The 23,499-nt window shown below is 49.4% G+C and overlaps 1 protein-coding gene and 1 non-coding gene across 2 annotated transcripts in view; both read right to left on the bottom strand.

Moving 5' to 3' along the window:
- Positions 1-857: 857 nt before the first annotated feature.
- CPNE2 (copine 2) overlaps positions 858-23,499 on the bottom strand; it is a gene marked incomplete in the record, with an annotated part of 162,374 nt that continues 139,732 nt past the window's right edge. The window contains 2 exon segments of the mRNA XM_034788382.1: positions 858-1,415; positions 2,445-2,681. Coding sequence (XP_034644273.1) covers positions 1,308-1,415; positions 2,445-2,681 — 345 coding nt within the window.
- Positions 14,628-14,769, bottom strand: LOC117886878. The gene has a single exon (XR_004648082.1). It is a non-coding gene; the product is annotated as a small nucleolar RNA SNORA57 (small nucleolar RNA).

Raw genomic sequence — 23,499 nt, 5'->3', positions numbered from 1 at the left:
CTATTATTATTCTAGTCAGGGACCCTGTTGTGCTTGGTGCTGTCCAAACAAAAGATGGGGCCCCCTTAAGCATCAATCTAGGTCAGACAGAAGACCCAGCCACGAAGTTAATCACGTGATTAAAATTAAGCGTCTGCTCAAGTCCACCCGTATTCAGCAAAACACCTCCACACTTGGGCTTCATTTTAATCACATGCTTCAGAGCCACTGAAGTCAAAGGGACTTAAGCGCTTGCTTTTGTGCTTTGCTGAATCAGGGCCCCAGTCAACCATTTAAGATACAGGCAAGGGTGAGACCCAACCAGGGAACGTTCTTGCCCAAAGAGCATAGACGCCGACTCTGTGGGTGCTCTGGGGCTGGAGCACGCATGGAAAAAAATTGGTGGGTGCTGCTCCCCGCTCCGCTCCCCCTGCTCCAGCTCGCCTCCGCCTCCTCCGCGAGCGTGCCGCCGCATCCTGCTTCTCCCCTCTCCCTCCCAGCGCTTGCGTCACGAAACAGCTGATTCACAGGGCAGGGAGGGAGCGGGGGGAATACGCGGCGAGCTGGGGGAAGAGGCGGGGCTGGGGCAGGGATTTGCGGAAGGGATCCAATAGGGGCAGGGAGGGGGAGGAGTTAGGGCGGGGACTTTGGGGATGGGGTTGGAATGGGGGCAGGGCAAGGGTGGGGTCGGGAAGGGGAAAAGGGTGGGGCCAGGGGTGGGGGCATCCACCGGCGCCGGAGAAAGTTGGCACCTATGCCAAGGAGGAGTAAGATGTTCGCACTATTACCCCAGCAGAGCAAGGCAGCCAGCATTAAATGTTGTACAGGGAGTACGAGGCCTTTCTGCATTGGACCCAAACAACAGACCCAGGCCTGGCTTTTAAATATCTGAGTTTCTTTATTAACCTGAGTATAACAAATATAACATGTACACAGTATAAAAATGACCATAGAGCATGAGAGGGTTATGGGTACAGCACAGATACATGATCTATACACAGGAATGGGCGGTAATATATTAAGCATTTCGTTGTTTGGAAAAAAAGCAAGTTCTGATCTGTAAAAATTTTCAACCCATTCCACTGAAATTATACAAAGTACCTTCAATACTTAAAAGTGACTGGAGGGAGGCAGGAGAGGTCTCCGTTCTGCCCATGACTGTTACCCTGGCCCGGGAACGTACGACGCCAATGCAGCTGCTTCTCCGGGTTGGAAAGTTTTTAATAAAATAAACTAATTAAATTAAAAGAGTACAAAGGTTTAAAAGCATGTGAAACATGCACCCTCCGGAAACCGGCAACATGCAGACAACACCGAGGCTCCCAGCGCTACGCTGGCTCCGAGCTGAGGGGAGGCAGATTTTGATGCTTGAAATACTGAACGACTTGCTGGGGGAGTTCTGCCAACACCGCTTTGGCCAAAGTTTCTTTAGGTGCCTGTATAAAAAAAGAACAAAGAGGCCCAATGATTTCTTGTGCCCAGCAGCTGCCCCCGCGGGTCCCTGGGCTGGTATTAAGGCCCATGTACAATTACCAGGGTGGGTGTAGGCCCACCTACGGTTACCAGGTTTTCATGCAAGCCCAGGTGCTGGTAGAGAAGGTAACTGTTGCCACGGTGGCTTTAGATCACGCCCACTCCCCACTACAATGGAGGCCAGCGGGGCTGATACATTAGAGAATGTGCCTTGGTATCCTGCCTCTCTTTCTCCCGGCATCCCAAAGCACTTAGAGAGTTGAGTCAGACGGTCACCCTGCAGTGACTGCGTGGGCAGTACACACTCGCTAATAGCTCTCACACAGCCTCGGCCAGCAGCAGCTGCTCTGAAGGGAGAAGGGATGGTGGCCCGGACACTGGGACTATCCTCACAGCGCTATTGTCCGGGATTGCTCGCTGGACAGCAGGAACTTCACGTTAGCCCCTACGGAGTCTGAAAAGCCTCCATGCAGAGGAGGCAGAATTGCCTAGTGGTTATGACCCAGGTCTGGGAGTCAGGGATTCCGGGTTATAACCCCAGCGCTGCCACCAACCTGCTTTGTGAGCTTGGGCAGCGTCACTTACGCTCTCTTTGCTCCGGCCTGCAAAACAGATGCAAGTGGCAAGCCTTGCTGCCCAGACTCACGCTTATCTGCGCTTCGATTTTGCTGGCAGTCTGGAAAATGCCAGTAACGTCCCCAACGTCTCATCGGCAGCGATGCACCACGTGAGAACTGCGTAGGACTCCCAGTCTAGCAGGAGGCCTCGGACTCTGAGCTGGGCGTGCTACCAGCTGCACCACACAGCCTAAGTACCTAGAATGCTCTACAGCACTAAACGTATGAGCCTCTCCCCTCCTCTTTAACTGGGGAAATAAACAGAGCACGCCAGCTCTGGGGCAGGTTCCCCCTGGGATGAGTCTCTGTAGCTGACTTACACCGTACTGGAAACAGACTGGGTCTGGCAGGCACAGCAAAGCCTCCTGCACTTACGCTGCGGAACTCGCGGAAGGGAACAAACTGCACAATGTCCCGCATGGCTTCCTCGCCGGTGTACGACCGGAGCACGCGGTTATCCCCATCCAGGAACTCCATGGCTGCAAAGTCCGCGTTGCCCACCCCCACGATGATGATGGACATGGGCAGCTTGGAGGCCTGCACCACGGCGTGTCTCGTCTCGTCCATGTCGCTGATGACGCCGTCCGTGATGATCAGGAGGATGAAGTATTGCTGGGGAGACAGAGCCGAGAGTGAAATCAGACGCGGCGCTACAGGTAGGTTATGGGCTCCAGGCTTCTCCCAGCCCCGTGCACTCCCCCGCAAAGACTTGCTCGATGGGGAGAGGAAAGGGTTAACACGAACACAGCCCCAGCCCACATGAGTGGGCGATTGCAGTGCTGAGAGATTGCTGATGTCTTTCCCATATGACACGGGCATGTCAAGAGCCTAAGTGATTTAGGAGCATAAGCGCCACTGACTCTCAATGAGATTCACTTTCAATGGGACTTGCGCTCCTATATCACTTTGAAAATCCCACCCGGAGGTGCCTGAACATAAACTTTGCAACCTAACTTTAGGCTCCTATTTCAGAAAATTTGGGCCAGTGTCTCCTCACGATCCACCATCCCATCCAGCTATACCCATCCTCCATCAACCCACTGCTCCGAAGCCCTGTAGGCCCCTTACTCACCTCCTCAGACCTCTCTCCCCCTCATTCGCCAGGAGACTCGGTCTCCTCCAAGTTGCTTTACACTCCTGCAACCACCCTTCCATGAGGAAGCGCCTCAAGCCAACATCTCTCCTGGTCACTGGTCGCCCACCCAGCCACCTCCCTTACGGTTTCCTCACTGACTCTCTGGACATTTGCTCCCAGCCTACCCACATCTCCACTGACAATGGCTGACTCACCCGGAGGAAAGCCCTGAGACTGAAGCCACCCCTGGGTTAGCACCCTCTACCGCACCCATCTCCTGGCTTCTAAGAACTATCTAGTTCCCAGGTATCACCCGCCTAGAAGCTGGTCTGTTTTCAAAGCGTTCCAAATGCACCTTTGCACAACTGGTCCCGAGTCTCCTATGAAACTTAGTACAATTCTCGTGATCTTTATTCACTCTCACCCTCTTCCCTTCCTCTTGTATTGCTCGTTGCCTGTGTTTGTTCCATTAAGACAAACAGGTCAGAGCTGTGGCCGTTTAATCTTTGTTAAGTGGACATTTGATAAATATTCGATAACTGTAGCAGAACCATTAGTGGAGCCACTGGGTGAAACCAATTCTTGTGAGCCCCTGGGATCTGCAGTGTTCAATTGCTTTGGGGAGGCAGTGTGGCATAGTGGATACTGCACTAGACTGAGACTCTGCCACTGGCCTGCTGGGGGCCTCAGTCTCTGTGCCTCAGTTTTCCCCTCTGTAAAATGGGGACAGTGATCCTGGCCTCCTGTATAAAGCACTTTGAGCTGCACTGATGAGAAGAGCTAGAGATTGTTATTAACAAAATTTGCCCCATTTCAGTGCGAGTTTTGCCTCCATCACAGGGAGTTCAAGATTCAACTTTGCTCAAGGGGTGAGAGAAGCAACATGAGCCAAAACCCAGACAAACCCAACCTGGTAATTTACACGCTGCTCTTCTCCATAGCCCATTACCGAGCCACTGTGCTAAACAGTCCACATCTCCCCAGCTTGCTATGCCATTGACTGGACTACGCAACTTCCATCCATTCTATTCACCGAGGGCAAAATCGCCGTGAGCAGAAAGCCAGCAAATGACCCGAGTATCACTCCAGCTCTCAATAAAGGGTTTACAATGGCCTGAGTGGTATGTCTACACTGCAATTAAACAGCCGCGGCTGGCTTATGCGGCTGTAAAATTGCAATGTAGATGTGCACCAAACTTTGGGATCCCACCAGGAGTCCACGGGCTGTGTGCCGACCCTCTGCCTGGGGGTGACTGTCATAGCCAGCTCCTGATGCTATAGCAGCGAGCAAACACCACGTGGTTCCAATTCAACTGTCTACGGTCAACCTTCCCCACTCCCACTGGGTCAGTCCATTGTTTCTAAAAGAAAAAAAACCCAAACGGCACGCGAACTGATTTTCAGTGGCACTCACACTGCTCGGGTCCTGGCCACCGGTCCGGGGGGCTCTGCCTTTTCATTTAATTTTAAATGAAGCTTCTTCAACATTTTAAAAACCTTATTTACTTTACACACAACAATAGTTTAGTTATACATTGTAGACTTATAGAAAGAGACCTTCTAAAAACGTTAAAATGTATGACTGGCACGCGAAACCTTCAATTAGAGTGAATCAATGAAGACTCAGCACACCGCTTCTGAAAGGTTGCTGACCCCTGCTCTAGGCCTCTACGCCTTGGGCCAACATCATCCTCCGTGTAAACTCCAGGAAGTCAAATAACCCTAGCCCCACGTCCTTGGTGAGTACTCCCCTGGACTTACAGCCATCGCTCGCTATATTCAGCACCAGGACAATGTCATGCAGTTCTAGGGTGAGTCATATCCAGCATCAGAACTATTTCATGCAGTTCTGTGTGAGTGAGAGTGTGTGTGTGTGTGTGTACGTGCACACACACACACACACACACACACACACACACCCCAGTGAAAATGGCTGTGCAATTGCAAAGAGGTCGGACACCCTCAAGGTGGATGTGAATTTGCTTATGACATTTCCATGACAACGTCATTCCAAGTGGTGCAAGATGACTCAGTGATGCACAAGCATTTGAGCTCTTCCCCCCTTCCTTAAGCAGGCCGGAAGAGATTACCTGACAGAGCGAGAGCCGTGATTTCTCTCCTATCAACCTCCAGCGCTGCCAGCGGAGATGTAACAGCTTGAGACAGAGGCCCTGCTCTCTGTGTCACTTCTAGTTAAGGCAAAACTTTGGTGCAGAAATGGAGAAATCCCATTCAAGTCAGCTTTCATTTGGCTGCTTCTGGTACGCCCTAAATTGCCAGTAAAACACAGAGGACTGAGCCCATGTGCCAGGGTTTGACTGTATTTCAGACCAGACTCACTCTCTTCATGAGAAACAAACCCCATATAAGTAAAAAACAGTTCATTTGAGCTTAGAAAAGGCTTACTGACACAGACCTACCCAGACCAATGATTAGATCAGACCAATGGGACCCATACTGTCTAGTTTATTAGTAACACCCAAATCCATGTGTTTGATGGAAGGCACAAACTCACAGTGATATGCTTAATTTTGCAATGCTTTCCCAGGAAGGGGAAATTTCTTCCTGACCCCACCTGGTGATTGGATTATGCCCTGAAGCATGAGGGTTGGTAGCACCTGTATTTTTTAGTATAATTACTGGTGCTATCTTTGCTCATATGTATGCATCTATTCATGGACATACAGTATCGCCTCACTTAAAGTCATCCTGGTTAACGTTGTTGTTACGTTGCTGATCAATTAGGGAACATGGTTGTTTAAAGTTGTGCAATGCTCCCTTCTAACCTTGTTTGGCAGCCGCCTGCTTTGTCCACTGCTTGCAGGAAGAGCAGCCCGTTGCAGCTAGCTGGTGGGGGCTTGGAACCAGGGTGGACCAGCAGCCCCCTATCAGCTCCCCCCTCCCCTAAGTTCCCTGTGCAGCAGCTGCCCAGCAGGCTAGCAATTGCAGCTGTCCCTCCCCCAACTGCCATGTGCTGCTCCTGCCCTCTGCCTTGGAGCTGCTCCCCGAGACTCCTGCTTGCTGTGCGGGGGAGAGAGGAAAAAGGCGGCTAATGTCAGGGTGTCCCCCTCCCCCTGCTCCTGCATCCTGCTTACCCCATCTTCCATAGAGCAGGGGGGGCACATGACAGGGCTCAGGACAGAGGGAGCTTGTGGCAGCAGCTGCAGTCTCAGCTTGCTGATCTAATTAACAAGGCAGTGTACTTAAGAGTAGGGTCAGCGTACTTAAAGGGGAAATGTGCATCTCTCTCTCACACACACGGTGTGTGTCTCTGTCTGCGATGCTGTCCCCCTCCCTCCATTCCTGCTGCCTTATAGAGTGTGAGAATTAACCCTTGAGGGCTCAGCCGAGTGCTAGTTCATCATTTAGCAGTAAGGCATTCCCTGGGAAATATCCCACCCACTGACTCCTCCACCTCAACCAAGTTTCACAAGCATCATCACTGTGTACCAGTATTATTTGTTAGTTTAAAACTTATACTCTGTGTGTGTGTGTGTGTGTATATAGAGTCTGGTGAAAAAAAATTCCCTGGAACCTAACCCCCTCATTTATATTAACTCTTATGGGGAAATTGGATTTGCTTCACATCGTTTCGCTTAAAGTCCCATTTTTCAGGAACAGAGCTACAACGTTAAGCAAGGAGTTACTGTAACTCCCTACCGTATGCTGTTTGGTTATGAACATTAAAGAGACAAGCTTCAAACTGCTTAACTGATGCAGCTACCAAACAAGGCTGAGCCTCACTCCAGCTACCATTCCTTGTCAACTGCAATGACACTTACTGATGTATCTTGCACAGCTTCCTAAAGGGAACCAGACTCAAGCTTTGGAGAGTTCCAAGTAAGGGTTCCCCTCTGAGAAGGCCCTGGGGCCTGCCTTCTGGGGTTCAGCTATCCGGGAAGACAGCAAGAGCAGTCTAGTAGTCTGTTACTGCCTCAGTGGGGTATAAAGGAGTCTGGCAGCTATCAGGGACCAGAGCCACTGTGTAGACAAGACCACTTGAATTGCCCCGGAAGGTCACTAGGAAGCCAGTGCAGAACACAGAGCACAGGCATTTGATGCTCGCGTTGTCCTGGCTCATTTAATAACCAGGCAGCTGCATTCTCTACCAGGGGCTTGGTCCTGCAAGGTGCTGAGTACCCATCACGCTCATTGAAATCGATGGGATTTTGAAGGGACTTGGCACCTTGCTGAACTGGGCCTTAGGTGAAATAGGCTTTCAAAGGTAACCCCAAGAAAGCTCATTTCAGCAGGCCAGCCTGGAAGTGGATAATTGTGGTACGGTCCACTTCAGAGAGGAAGGCCAAGCAGCTTCCAGATCAGCTGAAGATGACAGTGTTATGAGGCACCTTTGGAGACCAAGAACACGAATGGCTCCAATAAGACCTCAGGATTGCAATCTGCTAAGACTAAGGCCTGTTATGCCCCTCTTCACAGAGAGCTCACTCCCAGCCTCTCAATACCTCCAGACATTTGCCCCCTTCCTTCCAGCATCACCTCTGTTGTCTGGATCAAGCTCAGTTCACCCTACGTTCATCAAAGGGCTCTGGGTAAAGCAAGTAGAGTGTAGAATCCAGCTTCTATGACAAAGGGAGCTGAGGGTCATCAGCAAACAAATCAGCATTTGCGGCAGCCCAAATATCTAACCATCAGTCTTCCCCAGCAGCCTGGCACCCATCAGCCGGGATGGGTGAGGGAACCCCACAAGAGAGCTCTCAGAGAAGATCAGTGATTCCCTCTCAGGGGTGCTGAGAGGCATGAGCAGATTCTATTCGAAAGCAATCCCATCCACTTATGTCCTCATGGTCAAGCATATCAAGAACTACTGAACTGTCTGAGCAAATGAACATAGATGGCAGGGGAACCAAAAGTCCGGTGCGGTCTCCATGCTAGAGAGATACCAGATTTACAAGGAAACTGGGAGAATTTCGAGGATGCTAGTGTAAACCTGCTACTATTGATCTTCTCAGTAACCTTCCCCACAGAGGGAGGTTCAAGACATGGTGGATATTGGTTAGTGTCAAGACTAACCGCTTATGGGATAAGTGGCATCTTGCCTTAAAAAAGAGAAGCATTAAATAGCCTCACCAGTATCAGAACCAAGCTCTCCCCCATGGCGTTTACAAAGGTCCATCAGACAGGTACATCCCAAAACTCCGTCAACGAAACCTAGTCAGACTTAGCCAAAAGATCCCCAGAGCCTCTCGGATACTGTAGCCATGGATCTGAGCAGTCCTATTCTTGAAGATGGAGTGAGAGATACCCAATGCTCTCCAGGAGGAGGCAGCTTGAATTCAGTCAGACTGTCCATCGCCAAAAGGTGATCCACTAGTCAAAACTTTGCAGTTGTCAAGATGGAGACGCAAAATCTCTGACGTCCCCCACAACTATAGGTAGGGTGAAAAAAACTTCTGCGTCACCTTCAGTTGGATTTGGAACATGCCTCTCCCTCCCATCACTGTCCTATCACGGGAAAGCTGAGTTGAACCAGTGAGCTTTAGCTCTTTGCTGAGAAAGCAGTAAGGTCCAGAACTCTGAGCCAATGCAACAGAGGGCCCTGAATCTGACTCTGTGTTCGGAGGGTAGCTCGTGAAGCAAAGAGATTAATGGAGTGACGTGCTCCTGATGGCCAGTGTTATTAAATCAGCTGCTGCATTCTAATCTTTGTCAGAATTGACGGCACCCTTTCATTCTGTTCCCTCCCTCGGAAGTTCTCCAATGTCAGAGTGGCTCCTGGGCGGGTAAAAGGGAAGTGCCATAGTTTTTGAAGTATTTTGCAAGGGTCACAACTCCATAACACCTATCGGATGGCCTGCATGGATCTGTATGCAACGAAAGGACATGCAAGTCCTAGAGTGCAATCAGCCGTCCCTTCCACGTGGACTCACTCCAGGCCTGGACTTAGGGAGGCCCCGATGGTGACAAAAGTCAGCATTGGCCATGTTAGTCCCCTTGGAAGTATGAGAGCCAGAGAGAACCAAAAGATCTGACTGTGTCCAGCAGCCTTGATACAGCGTCCTTTTAACATTCATTATAACCAAGGACTGTCTCTTCTCCACCAACGCTGCAAGATCTGGAGGAAACGTATCTGAGGGGGAAGTGAGATGTTTTGAGGGTCAACATTAAATGCTCAGAGGTCACCCTAATCACCAGAGAACCAGCTGTCCTATTCAGAGCCTGAATCACTCAAGCTGATGCATCTCGCAGCTGATATGTCTTGCGTGCTGGCTAATAGAGAACATTTAATATCAAAAGATTTAATTCCATGCAAAACCACCACCGATTATAACCGTACAGATTCAAACATGCCCATAATTATAATGAACTCCACACACTCTGCTCACAGGCTTTTTTATCTCACGCCCCTTTAAGATCCTAAGCTGGTGTGAAAAGTTAATGGTTTTGTCTGAAGTTATTTGTAAGCACCATTGAAATCCTGCTTTTGTTCTTCCATCCTCTTCTACAGAAACATCCAGTCATTAGCTGGCTGGGCACTGGTGCCCTTTCTAGGGAAGGAGGCTCCAAGGAGGGTCTGTTGTGGTAACTGGGCCTACCAATCGACCCTAATTGTGAGTTCATCTGTAAAAATTTATCACAGTAACATATATTAAAGCATATTCTAAATACGTGCAAGAGAACCAGAGAGAGAAATTATTTTAGTCTAAACCAAAAAGGCCACGTTGATACAATCCAAGAACTATTGAAATTATGCTTCTTAAAAACAGATGACATGGAGCTGGAAGTTAATGAACCCAAAACGGGTGGGTTGGATATTAGACCTAATTGGTGGACAAAATTATCAGGGGATGGGCTATGCCACCCACCATTCCCTTTGTGGGAAAGAGACTTTTTGGGAGGGGGGGCGAAACTCTTGGGAAGAAAAGACAGAGACTGCTGCAGCATCATGGCTCCACCCCCACTGTTTCTTGGCACCTCAGGCCTTTTTCACCCTGACCCTGAGAGATCAGGGTCAGAGAGTGGGAGCCAGACCGGGCCAGAGAGTGGGAGCCAGATTACATTGCTTCCCCCTACTGGTTTCAGCTGAATTCCAACCACCACCTGGGATGACCGTCTTTACCATCTGGACCCTGTCAAACAAGGGAGCTTTTCCTTCAAAAACTGAATTTAACAGCAGCTCCAGCCCATCTCAACCAATTTCTCTTTGCCCCAAAAGTACAGTTGTTACTATCTTTGATACCATCGAAGAGTGTGTCAGAAAGAGGGGTGGGGGTTCCTTTTCAAACTCTCTCTAGCTACAGGGAAAGGGAACAAGAAATGCTGTTAAAAAGGGAAGCCTGACTCACCACTTTACATTTCAAATGCTTTAACTGTTTCCCCTTCTTTTCTGTATCTTTAATAAAAGGCTCAAAGGATGTTTAATGGTGTTTTTGCCACGGTACTCTCTGTATACCCAACCCCAGACTTTATTTAACGCTGGCCAGCGACTGGGCTATGCTGACGCCCTTGGCGAAATTAATACAATACATCCGTGTGTGATATTCACAGCTGACTTGCGCTATGTTGATCAGACATGGGCTTGGATCAAACCACCCAGATCTGAGCCCCTCCCCGCTTGGGGGAACTTTGGAGGGGGGCGGAATCTTAGGACAAATGGGGTGGGGCCCACGGGCACTCAGAACAGCTAAGACGAAAGGAAGTACATGTATTAGGTGAATAAGTGACCCACCCTGACTTATTAAAAATGGGTCCCACGGTTCCAGCCCCAGTTTAAGAAAAACACAGATCAGCCGCAAACTCATTGCTAACAAATTATCACTGATGCTAAGGATACGTCTACAGAGAGATAAAAGACCCACGGCACAGCCGCCGTCGGCCCAGGTCAGCTGACTCGGGCTCACAGGGCTCAAAACTGTGATGTAAATATTCAGGCGTGGGCAGGAGCGAGGGGGGCGGGTCCCAGGGATTGGGCTCCAGCCCGAGCGTCAACACTACTATTTTTAGCCCTGCAGCCTGACCCCTGCGAGTCCCACTCAATTGACCTGAGCTCTGAGACTCGGTATTGTGGGTTTTTTATTGCAGTGTAGACATAGCCTAAGAGTTTAAGAGGATTCAAAAAAGGACACGAAGTTTATGTAAGTAACAAGAAAATTCAGACTCACAATAATGCTATTTTTTTTTAATAACAAGTGTTTTGAAATGGATATAAACCCTCATGCTTCAGGGCATAAATTAACTCCTACCCAATGGGGGCTAGGAAGTATATTTCATTATGAGCAGATTACCCCACTTGTGCCTACTGTGAGGTTCTTACTCCTTCCTCTGGAGCAGCTGCTACTGGCCACCAGAGCTGAGTGAATCACGGATTTTCAGCCGAACCAGAAAAATCTGTTTTCTTGTGAACAGAAATTATATATTCATTGGGGTCGAACATCACATTTGCAATATATGTTCAAATCAACATTTTGTTCTAACACTGTCATTTCAAGCCAGCATTTCGTTTTGAAAATGTCATTCGAAACAAAAGTCTAAACCAACCGTTTCAACCCTTTTTGAAATGTTTGTTTTCAGGTTTTTCTTCTTTTTTGTGTGTGGCTGAAATGATTCACCAGATTCGACCCAAACTCGTGAATAGTTTCAGTCCTCCCCAAACTGCATTTTTCATGTGTTCTGTTATAGCGAATGTTTTCCTTAAAGCCACAGCTTCTGGAGGCAGGGAATTTTGTGAAGAATCTCACCTTTCATCTACAAAAGAATAAAGGATGTTTCTAGTCCTCCTGGCTGCTGAGAAGAGCTTGAAAAGATGACCCCTAAGGGCTCAAAAAACTGAAATAATGAAAAAGAACCTCTTTTTTCTGCAATCATATGATTATTTAAATCACTTGTGATTTCTGAATCCTTGAGGTTGGTAATGCTGTATTATCAGAGAGATTTAGGAAGCCAACCCTCAGCCTCCAAACACTTAAAATAAAGCTAATCTGGCAATAGAAAAAGCCTGGATTATTTTACACTCTACTGAAAAGATCCAGTTTGCAATGTGGATTTTGCTACGTGATTAGGGATCAGAGGGCACCAGCTAACACAAGGGAACCATGAATCTGACAGCTGTGTAGTTATAAATACACACACACCGACACATCTGCAGCTGCAGAGAACGTAACAAGTTTTTAAAAGGGATATTTGTCTGGATATCAAGCATATCCAGCGTTATCAAAATTCATGGCAACAAAAATTTTGGAAGGGATATTATCCTCGTGCTTCGGGGCTTGAGACAATTTCTAATGATGAGGGTTTTACACCTTCCTCTGCACCTGCTGACACCGGCCACTGTCAGAGACGGGACACTGGGTTTGATCTGGTTTGGCAATTCCTATGAGCAAGGAGTAAATGTACAAAACACCACGGGCTGGACTTGGTGCTGATTTCCTCCCCATACAACTCTACCCGCTTCAGTCATAAAACAGGGCAGAATTTGCCTCAATGCATGTTAAAAAAAAAAATCTGTTTCCCTTTGTTCTTTCTCCCTGTGAAATCGGCAATGGGATCAGAGATGAGCACTAAAAGGCATGCAGGAGAGGAGGAGGGAGAAAAGCTCATCAAACGTTATATCAACAGGATATTTCAAAGGCTAAGTGAAATGAGGGATATCGGATAAGATCATCCTTGGGATTACGGCAGAGCAATCCGGCAAGGACACATGATCAGAGCTGGTGGAGAGCAGCAGATCCTGGGACGTCGTAGCTATCTATCTCCTTGTTGGACCGAAATGAAATTCTCATCTCCTCACTGCCTTTCTCCCTTTCACTTTTCAGCCTGGGTCAATGGAAATTGCTTAATACTCAGATCCTCTTCTGAAGCTCTACACCTAACAGGAGACCCACCACCCATGGGTCTCCGTCTCCTTTCACAGCGGCATAACTCTACCGACTTCAGTGTTACTTGAAGTTACTCCTGTGTATGTTATTCCTGATTTACACCATCAAGAGAGAATCAGGCCCTCAGGCTACAAAAATCCAGCTGTAAATATGCTTCCGTTATTTTGGCATTCCATTAACCAGGAACATTTCCCCAAGAGTCTACCTTTTATTGTGCCATACTACCATGACGTAGCCCAGTGCAGCAGGTCACTAGAGGAGCTGTTATTAGACAAGGATTACTTAGGCACTCAGGCTGTGGTTTTCAAAGGGGATTTAAGGAGCAGGGCACACAATTCTCACTGAAATTCAATGGAAACAGGTGCCTAACTCCCAGAGATGGTGTCAAAATCCCCTGGCCCCAGGCTCATCAAGGACTGCAATGCAGGCCATCTGAGTCACCACGCTGTTTCCAGATCCTGATCCGATGGCCAGCTGTGATAAACAGGAACTCGGAGATTTCAGGATGGCCGCACAAACCTTCCCCTAATGTGCAATCAAATGAAAACTCGCAGGATTATTTTCCCAAGAATAGTCTTACAAAAGCAATCGCCCCAGATGAAAAGGCATCAGCAATTCCATCAATGTGACTGGGGGACAAGTTTCCAAAGGCGTTTAGGGGCCTACAGATGCAGATAGGTGTCTATAATACCATCTAAAGCAGGTTAGGTACCTAACTCACCTCAAAATCAATAGGAATTAAGCACCTAACCTGCTTAGATGGTTCTGTAAACCCCAATAGGTACCAATCGGCACCTGTGGGAATCTGGCCCCATGACTGGTATCCACATGAATAGACACAAAAATTCTTCCCCCTGCATTCAACCAAGGGTTGGGAGGGCATTTTCCTCCTGCCTTCGGCACTGCATATCTGGCCAGATACTTTATTCCCACCGCCTTCTGAAGCCACAGCCAATGACTGCCTGCTGGACTAACTGGACCAATGCTGTCTGACAACCCTTACACCATACGGCAAGCTGATGAAATGTCACTTGGTTGCATTCAATGCCCATCCTGACGGCACATTTGCTTCTACTGTTTGAGGGTCGAAGTGACCCACTTCCCCCGCACTATCTGAGACTCTGGGTTCTCATTGCAAACTCCCAGGACTCCCTGCCTCCTTTCAGCACAAGGGCCTGGGCTCCTCTCGAATCCTGCAAAGCCCGTCGTGGCCCAAACAGACCCAACTTTGGCAGCCGACGCCAGAGCAGTGGGGTGAAGCGTCTGGGGCATTGTGCCACTTGCGTGCACGCATGGGGGGCTGTCGGTGGAGAAGCACGGGGCTCCATCATGCTCCAGTCACTTCACAAAGCAAGTACGTTTTCTACAGACAATTGTAGGCTCCATTGGAACCTGGTTGCTACATCAGGTTTAGATCAACCTCTGGGGGAAGCAGCTCTCTCCACAGCCCCTCCCACTCCCAACACAGAAGGTCAGCGACCCCTCTCCTTTGCAGACTGGGACATGCCCTCTCTCTCCTCGCCCAGACATACCGTCACTGTGGTGTTTGATCGCTACCCCAAATCACACTTGGGACTCGTTTTCCTCCTGTCGCCCCACCTTGGTAACTGTCCCAGCAGCCTCAGACGCCCCTTGTCACCCTCCCACGCAGTATGTGCCAGAGAATGAGGATGGGACCAGCAGACGGGAGCTGCCGGCTCTGCAGACACAACGCTGGAGTTTGCATTTCCTATCCCTCCGTACATCACACGCAGGAGGAGCAAGCTACTGCATGCGTGCCAATAACTGGAGGAGCCAACCCAGCCCAGAACCCCCCACTCTGCGCTCAGAGCTGGACGGAGATCAGAACCAGAACCCCTGGCCGAGTACACCACAAAATAGAGGGACGGCCCTTTCTCTAGTAGCGATATCCTTCAACTACCTGAAGAGGGGTTCCAAAGAGGATGGAGCTCGGCTGTTCTCAGTGGTGGCAGATGACAGAACAAGGAGCAATGGTCTCAAGTTGCAGTGGGGGAGGTCCAGGTTGGATATTAGGAAACACTATTTCACTAGGAGGGTGGTGAAGCACTGAAATGGGTTACCTAGGGAGGTGGTGGAGTCTCCTTCCTTGGAGGTTTTAAGGCCCGGCTTGACAAAACCCTGGCTGGGATGATTTAGTTGAGGATTGGTCCTGCTTTGAGCAGGGGGTTGGACTAGATGACCTCCTGAGGTCCCTTCCAACCCTGATATTCTATGATTCTATGATCCCCATCTGGGGCACTTCACATCCGCCCTACATCAGATCAGGACCCCCAGGCGTACTGGAGAAATCTCCTGCAGAGCTATGCTCCACAGACAGCCCTGAGGCGGCACCACTGAACTACGTCGTCTCTGCTGAGCGGGAAGAGAGCTCGTCCTGTGCCCTTTCTCCTTCCCTCATGCCACCCATGACTGATCACTCGCTACATGCAATGCGGTCACTTAGCACGTAAGCCCCAGCTGGTTTTTCCAGTGCAATGTGCGTAGTTTGTAGCCTCATGTGCCCCGCCCTCTAGAGATCTCACGTGGCTTTATTACACTGGGGAGTAAGCAACCCAAGGGCTTCTTTTCACCCAACAGCTCATGAGAGGGACTCCGAGGCTGGCTACTCAGAACAACAGGGACCCAGTGAGGAGGCTGGGTTAGAGGCTTAGCATCGCTTGCTTCACCGAGTGGGAGAAAGACTAAACAGCCTATTGTCCCCCACGCCAAACAGGCTGGAGCACCAGAAAACCAGCAGCCCCACCGCTACCTGGCCTCACCTTCCCAGCCCATCACGTACCTCAGCCTGGTTCTCACCCCTCTCCTCGTCATATTATTTATTTATATTACTGTAGGGCCTAGAGACAGCTGGGTGCTGCACAGACACACAGCGAGAGACAGCCACCGCCCCCCCAAAATAGTTCACAGTCTCCTCCCCCTCAGGGCTCGTCTACACTACTGAGTTAACTTGCGTTATAACTCCAGTCTTGCCCTCAACTTGAGTCCCGTCCACACCCAAACCCCCGTCACTCAAGTGCGGTGGTGCTTTTAGCTCAAGTCGACTGGCCCGGCCAGGGCACAGGCTACAGCTTGAATCAGATGCTAATATGACCCCCGCGTAGTAATCCAATCACTCTGCGCAGCTCACGGGAGCTAGGCTAACCTGAGAGGACTGAACTTGCGTTATCTACAAACGCGGTAACTCTGCAGTGAAGACTGTGCTTCAGTTTCCCTTTCCCCACTTCCCTCCCTCATTCCAAGCACCTCTCCCCATCTCTCTCATAAACACCGACCCCCCCAAACTAACATTTGGGAAACAAGCCCACCATTGGCAGGCCCAAGCACGCCACAATCACAAGACGTGGCCCCCACAATCACGAGACTGGCTTAAAAATCACAAGTGGGTTTTCTTTTGCTTTTTAAATAATGCAGCTGAGATTCTAGCTATTTGCCCTCTGATTTTCGAACCTTTAGGGGGTCATGTTTTCAGCCTTTTCTCCAGAACAATGACAGCCAGAGACTTTTTTTTTCTTTAAATGAAAGCTGATAGTCTCCAATAATCACCTAACTCTGGGCACTGGGGACTTAATTAAAAATATCACAGGATCCCTGATAATAATAAAGAAATCACGTGAGTTGGCAACAGTGTATATATAATGAAGACGGGGAAAGATATGGAATTAACCCATTGCGTGCTGGCCATCTTCCTGCTTACTCTACCTTTGTGTTGTATCCCCTCCTCCTGCTGCGCACACATTGCCTGTCGCTAACGCCCAAGCACTTTGGGGCAGAGGCTGTGTCTTCCTAGGTGCTTGTACAACACCTGGAAGTGTTGCCCCATTCCCCGGGGATCGGAGATAATAAGGCCGTCACAAAACAATTCTTGACTTTCTGTGAGCACAGCTGTTCCTAACGCAATTTCCTTGTGTCACCTCTTGAAAAGAGCTCTGTGACCCAAGATGCTTTTCACGGGGATTGGTCTTCTCACATCTCTTCTTTTCATCTGGCCGCTTCTTAACATTTTTTCCCTATGGGCTACCTTACTTTCAGCCTTTACCCGGCTGGCCCTACCTCAGTATCACCATAAAGTTGCCAACAATTTTCTCCGTGGCCAGTAGCTGAACCTCAAAGGGATGAGTGTGCGTGGGGGAACCATATCCTCTGTTTTTAATGGTACCCTGCTCGCAGCATAACCCCTGTGGGATCAGGGATTCTCCCACTGGAATTACATAGCAGAAATTGCAGGCACCTGAATATTGGGGCAGAGATAGTGCGGGAGGTCAGGGCTGGAACTTGGAATCAGATAACTGAGGGTGGAGGGAGGGGGCGAAGAATCCAGGCATCGGAATTAGGCTCTCTAAGGAATGAACTGCAAAGACTTACAGCTAGTCCATGCCCCACAGCGCGGCTTCTGCTGCCCTGAGCCCTAAGTTATTTACTCAGCCTTGCGCTGAATGCAGGCGAGCATGGATAAGCTACAATTATGAGTGTGCTTAAAAATCCAGGGGTTAACAATACCAAGCCCTCTAATGAGGCAGCGGTGAAGTACAATGACGCAATGACATTCAGTAAGAGTGAAGTGAGGGCTGGCCAAAAGTGCTGGGTTGACAGCCCTGCAAACTACCGTCCCTTCTTCGCCCAGAGCACAGGTGGAGTACGGGACGGTGGTAGGACATGCGTCACCGAACGGCCTTCGCAATGCACCTCAGCCTTCTGATGCAAAACCATTCTCGCCTCCAAAAGAAGAGCCCCTCCCCACCCTTACATAATGCCTGGCCTCTGTCGATCTCAAAGCACTTTAAGAAGGAGCCCAGAATCATTTCCCCCATTGTATAGATAGGGAAACTGAAGCATGGAGCGGGGAAGTGACTTGCCCCAGGTCAGTGGCAGAGCCAGGAATAGGTCCACCAGCTCTCCAGTGTCCCAGTCTAGGGCTCTAGTCACTAGGCCAGTCTCCATGCCCCATTCAGCCCTCGGGCACTCTGCTGAGTCTATCCCAAACATGAAGAAACTCACTAACAGCTACCACGGGAACTTCCTTTCCCCCCCTGATACTAGGCGACCATGTAACATAGGCCTGGCTGCCCCAGAAGGCCTTCAGCACTGAAAGTCAGCCTTCGGTTACAGGAAGAACAGCTTCCCTTCCAGTTACATTGCAGCATGAAGTAGCCTCGTGGTTCATGCCCGTGGCTAGGAGCCCTTTTCTCAGCAGGCTGCGTAACACACAGTGAGTTCACATCGGAGAGGGGAAAGCTCATGATATTGGAGATGTTCCCTGGTGTGGCTGCAGCTGGGTTGAGGCACAGGATGGCCACAAATACAGGTGACCACGAGTAGTTTCACTCTGGAGACTGTCGTACATACAAAGTGTATGCCCAGGATAAATAAGGCAGGACCATGAACCCAGCATAAACTCCTGGAGTCAGGGGTGCAAAGCGATCACATGCTGAAGGAACCACCCTGTCACAAGCCAATAACAGAGAGACACAAAGAATTTGATAAGCACGGGCATGGAAATCTTTTCACACGGAATTTGGAGCAGGATGGAGAACCAGGGAGGCACAGAGGTACAGATTCTGGGGCCTTCAAGACCAATGAACAGGGCCAGCTTTTCAGCTTCACTTCTCTTTCCCTCCACTATCTTTGGGGATTTACAAAGGAAGCCATGGGAGTGGGGAGAGAGGGCTGAGGCAAGGGGTTCATGCTTGTAGGATAAAGAGGGGAAAACTTAAGTACAGGGAAGGAGATCCTGGGGTGCTGGGGACAGACTGGGCTTTTCCATGTGCTGAGCAGATGCAACTTCAGAACCAGGTTGTCTTTTAATAATTGGACGGCCTGTGGAGTGATAGCAGCTCACAACTTGCTGGCTTCTGGGCAAATCTGCGGGTGAGGAAGAAAGGTCAGAGGCCTCCGTCCTAAGGTGCCTTCCAGGGGCTTATGCCTCCTTTTTTAGTATTCAGCATGGACTGTTAGCATACAATCAGGCTGCTCTTCCCACAGCATTTATTGTTTCCACCCGTTTTTTAAGATACTTGATATTAAAGTCACGTATGGGCTGTATTGCCTATAAAATGTGACCACCAATTATTTCTGCTACTTAAGTCAGCAATTAGATTCAAGCCTGCTAGGGATTATCCAACATATCCAGCATGCTAGTGAAAAAGGAGGCCATTTGGAAACTGAAGTTTCTCTTTGAAAGGTAATTTTCATTTCCCAATGCTTGTTAATCCTTTTCGTGTCAAGTCAGGTGCATGCCGTCTCTCTCTCTCTCTCTCTCTCTCTCTCTCTCACACACACACACACACACACACACACATTGTTTTCTGCTTCCACCTCTTAAAAGCTGGTGAGCTCCATTGTTTGTGATCTGGGTTGCCATGGAAAAGGTATAAGCAGGGTGTTTTTTTTTAGTGTTAGGAAATGGCACACCTCTCGGAGGGAAGCTGAACGAGAACGGGGCGGATTCAGACCCGGTGACAGTGCATACCATGGCGATGTTCACAAATCATAAATGCCTAGAATGACGACATCCAATTAGATAGCCGGGCAGATAGAAATCAATAGATCTGCATCCGCCTATCCCCACGCCTAGAATATCTGCATTAACGTTTTCAACTGATACTTCCTTTGCCATTTGCCACCGCCTATTTCACACCATGACCCCTGGCTGCTTGCCAACGGCCCCATCTTTGCTCCACACTCGTATCATTTATTCCGGTTTCTACAGCACCTCAAAGGAGATGGCACTTGGACTGACAACGGCGCCAGGGGCAGGCTGCACGGCTGGAAAGTGACCAGGCAAACTCGTTTCAGCCGAAAACCTGAGATGAGAAATGGATGCTGGCTCGTGACCCACTCCCCACACCTGCATGCAGCTCATGGTTCTTGAGGCCCACGGCCTGAGAAGCAAAGGTTTGAATCACTAAGCAAACCATGCTGATAAAACCAGAGGCAGAGCTAGCCAGCTGCTTTCTGTTCATTTGCGAATTATCCTAGAAAAATCTATTCCCCATCTGCCCCCCGATATGGCAGGGAGGTTACCCACAATGGAAGTTATCTGTGTAACCCCCCAAGCCCTATCACACAAATTGATGAGAGAACTACATTCTAGATCCCCTCCTCATGTGCAAATCAATTTTCTCTAGCCATAGAGTTCCAGACAAATAAATCACCCCACTTACTAATGTTGCCTCGTTTCTTATAACTTCTTTTCTCTGGTCAAGTCCGTGTGGCCATAACTACAGTTGGATATTAGCCTCAGAGACTGAACAATGACAATGGTGGGGGGAAGTGGATCAAAGACACATCAAAGCATGTTCAAAGGTGACCACATGACTTCTCCAAATCTCCATCCTCATCAGGAGCCATTTGCAACCAGAGGGCCAAGTTCTCTGGTGCAAACTGATGCTGCCTCACTGGCTTCAACTGCACTAATTTCTACTACTCGGAGTAGGTCATAACTGCAAATTAAGATGTGACTGCAGCGTGGGAAGGCAGACCTGGGCTAGCTTGCATCTAGTTGGTGCAGGTAATGATAGCAGTGAAGACTTAGTAGAAGTTGGCAACACAACTAGGTACCCAGTGTCCCCAGCAGGCTTTTACTGGGGCAGGCAGTCTAGGCCGAATTCTGCACCATCATGTCTTCACTAGCTGAAGCTGGTATATCTCCCCTCACTGCAATCACACCTTCATCTGCGGTGTAGAAGTACCCTCCACAGGTCTCTGTCGTGGGCCTAAAGCTCCCATGGAGAGCCACACATCGAGCACCAACCCCATTGCGGTGGTCAGCAGCTGCTCGTGAAGATCATAGAGATGGGACTGAGCTGCAATGTTCCGTTCCTGGTCAGGGAATTCTAGATCTGGATCCAAAATCTTCCCATGCTTGGGAACACCAAGATCTAGGGTTTGGTTTTCTCCAGCAGAAACCCTTTGAACCTCAGAGCCCGGGGTCTCCAAATAGGCCCAGCTATTCACCCCTTGTTTTTACCTGGCTCACGGGGCCCCTTGTGCTTTTACAACAAATCCACCCACCTATGACAAAGCCCTGGCTGGGATGATTTAGTTGGGAATTGGTCCTGATTTGAGCAGGGGGTTGGACTAGACGACCTCTTGAGGTCCCTTCCAACCCTGATATTCTATGATTCTATGATTCTATGGCCGCTTTCATTCCTAAAAATAAAACGTGCCTCTCTCCCTGAAAAGAAGCTGCTGTCATCTTCTCAGCCGACGCCTCTTGTCAGGAGGCTATTATTAAAGATGACATTATTGACATTATTTGCTGTAGGTATTCAAGATGGGATGAAAGAGGGCAGGCCACGGGGGAATAAAACTCTTATCAATTATTCGTTGTGCATCTTAAAAAAAGAAAAATCCAGTTCAGACTTGCCTACGGTAGACCTATTACCTTAGTATTATTTAAAAGCTCCTTTGATTAAAATATTAGTGCCACCGAGGGGTGCAATTTACATATGATTAATGCTTCTCTATTCATTCCTGGGTCTGGAGACTTCTCCCCACCACCTCTTGAATTCTGACATATAAAACAAAAATTGAAAATAAAGAGTGTCGGAATTCATAGTGAATGAACCCAAATTCAGACTTGCCAACAACAAAATAAGTATATAACTACCGCCGACGCAAGAGACGTCTCCCAGAAAAGCAATTTACTCCTGATGTTTTTAAAAGGGATGGAAGACTAAAATGGAAGTGCAGAAAGACATTACTATCCGAAAGCAGATGGGGAAAGCTGTTACAGCTCCTTTGGAAAGAAAACAAGTGAAGATGTGTATTTTAATTAAAGATCAGGAACAGGGGATGTGCTGTGATCTGTGGCATCACAGTCGTTCTCAATAAATGCTTCCCATTAAAAGAGATCAGCTCCAGCTACAGGTACAAACTGGCTTCCACACAGCTTGACTATCAGCTTTGTCCCCTTTGTTTACCAGAGACCATGCAGAGTCTGGAACTCTGCTACACAGATATCTAGCAACTGAACAGTACTTTGCAAATATGTATAGCATTTCTTATCATACCCTGTCTTCATCAGTGCTATACCAGCTGTCTCCCCCATGTTCCCTGGCCAACAATTTCAGATTACATGTCTGTGTGTCCTGTGACCAGCTTGGCCATAGGACATCATTTTCCTAATGTTTCAATGGGTGGTTTTATCCCAGAGGTGCCCCACTCCTCTCTAGGACCCCATTTTACAGATGGGGAACTGAGGCACAGAGGCTAAGTGCCTTGCCCAAGGTCACACAGGAAGCCCATGGCGGAGCAGCAACTTGAACCTGGGGCTCCCATGTCCCAGGCCAGTGTCCCAATCACTGGGCTGGTCCTTCCACTCCAGCTCCAGATTATACAGCGTATAAATGATGGTGAACATTTTCCAAAAGTCGCCGCTGACCTCGTGTTCCTCCATTTTTGCACGTCCAGCTCAAGGCACCTTTGTCTCAAGTGGGCACACCAGATCAGTGGCCACTTCTGAAAACTTTGGCTTACGTATCATTCTCCCAACAGGGCCTCTCTCACAGGCAGGGGACCCTGATCATGAGGGGCGGTGAACAGAGGCGTAGTCAGGTATTCTTACACAGGGATCTTTACATACAGAACACGGCTGATTGTGTGTGTCTGTGCACACATGCACCGAGGAAACATGACAGAGCATGACGCTTCCAGCCAAAACACCACCACCCAGGCACTCTCCAGGAGAGAGACAGCAGAGTGCTTGTATCTCACACTCAGACCCTCCATCTTGAGTCCCCGCATCATGGCACTGCCCAGTGTGGTGCGGCTCAACTTTACTTGGCCCAGGTCGACAAAACTAGCAACCACCAATATCGTTCTTCCAAACACCGTGTCCCACAGGAAGAGTTTTTGGTCTCTCTGTGGGTTGGGGGTAACCCAAAGGTGCTGGGGGTGGGCTGGACAAAAGGGGGACTGGTGCTGTTGGAATGAAGGGGGCTTCTTCCGCCCCACTGCTTGTCCTGCCTCCCAGCTCCAGGGATAGGGAAGCCGGCTCCCCAGACCTGGAGCCCTGTATGTGGGCCCGTGGGGCGAAGAACTGCTCTGGGATGGGAGGGGGCACAGCGGAGATGGAATCAGAAATGGGATTGGAGGGCTGTGAGGAAAGCAGCTCCTCCCCACCTCTGCCCTGGGCTCCCGACGGGTCCAGGCAACCCCAGGATTTTGCAGCTCTGCGTCAGAGAGGTACGACCCTAGCCGACAGGCAAGCCAACTTCTTACATTTAAAGGGGCAGCCCACAGCAAGCCGACACCCCCCCCCCCCACACACACACACACACTACAATCCACCCCCAGCTAGGAACAGGCCATCGATCGCATGCTGCCCTTGTCTCAGCTGGGGGAGGGGGTGAAGCTCCCCAGAGCCCAGCAATTCCATTCCTGGGGCCCAAAAGGTGAAGATCCCAGGACCTCAGACAAACACCCTCCTCTCTTCCGCCAGTGGCTCAGCTTCCCTCTGTCAGCTCTCTAGCCCCGTCTGAGTCTGGCAGGGGCAGCTGGT

This window comes from Trachemys scripta, chromosome 13 (assembly GCF_013100865.1).
Source record: "Trachemys scripta elegans isolate TJP31775 chromosome 13, CAS_Tse_1.0, whole genome shotgun sequence".
Taxonomy (NCBI): Eukaryota; Metazoa; Chordata; order Testudines; family Emydidae; genus Trachemys; species Trachemys scripta.
The sequence above is the reverse complement of the archived record's forward strand: the minus strand, read 5'-3'. Positions and strand labels throughout refer to the sequence as shown.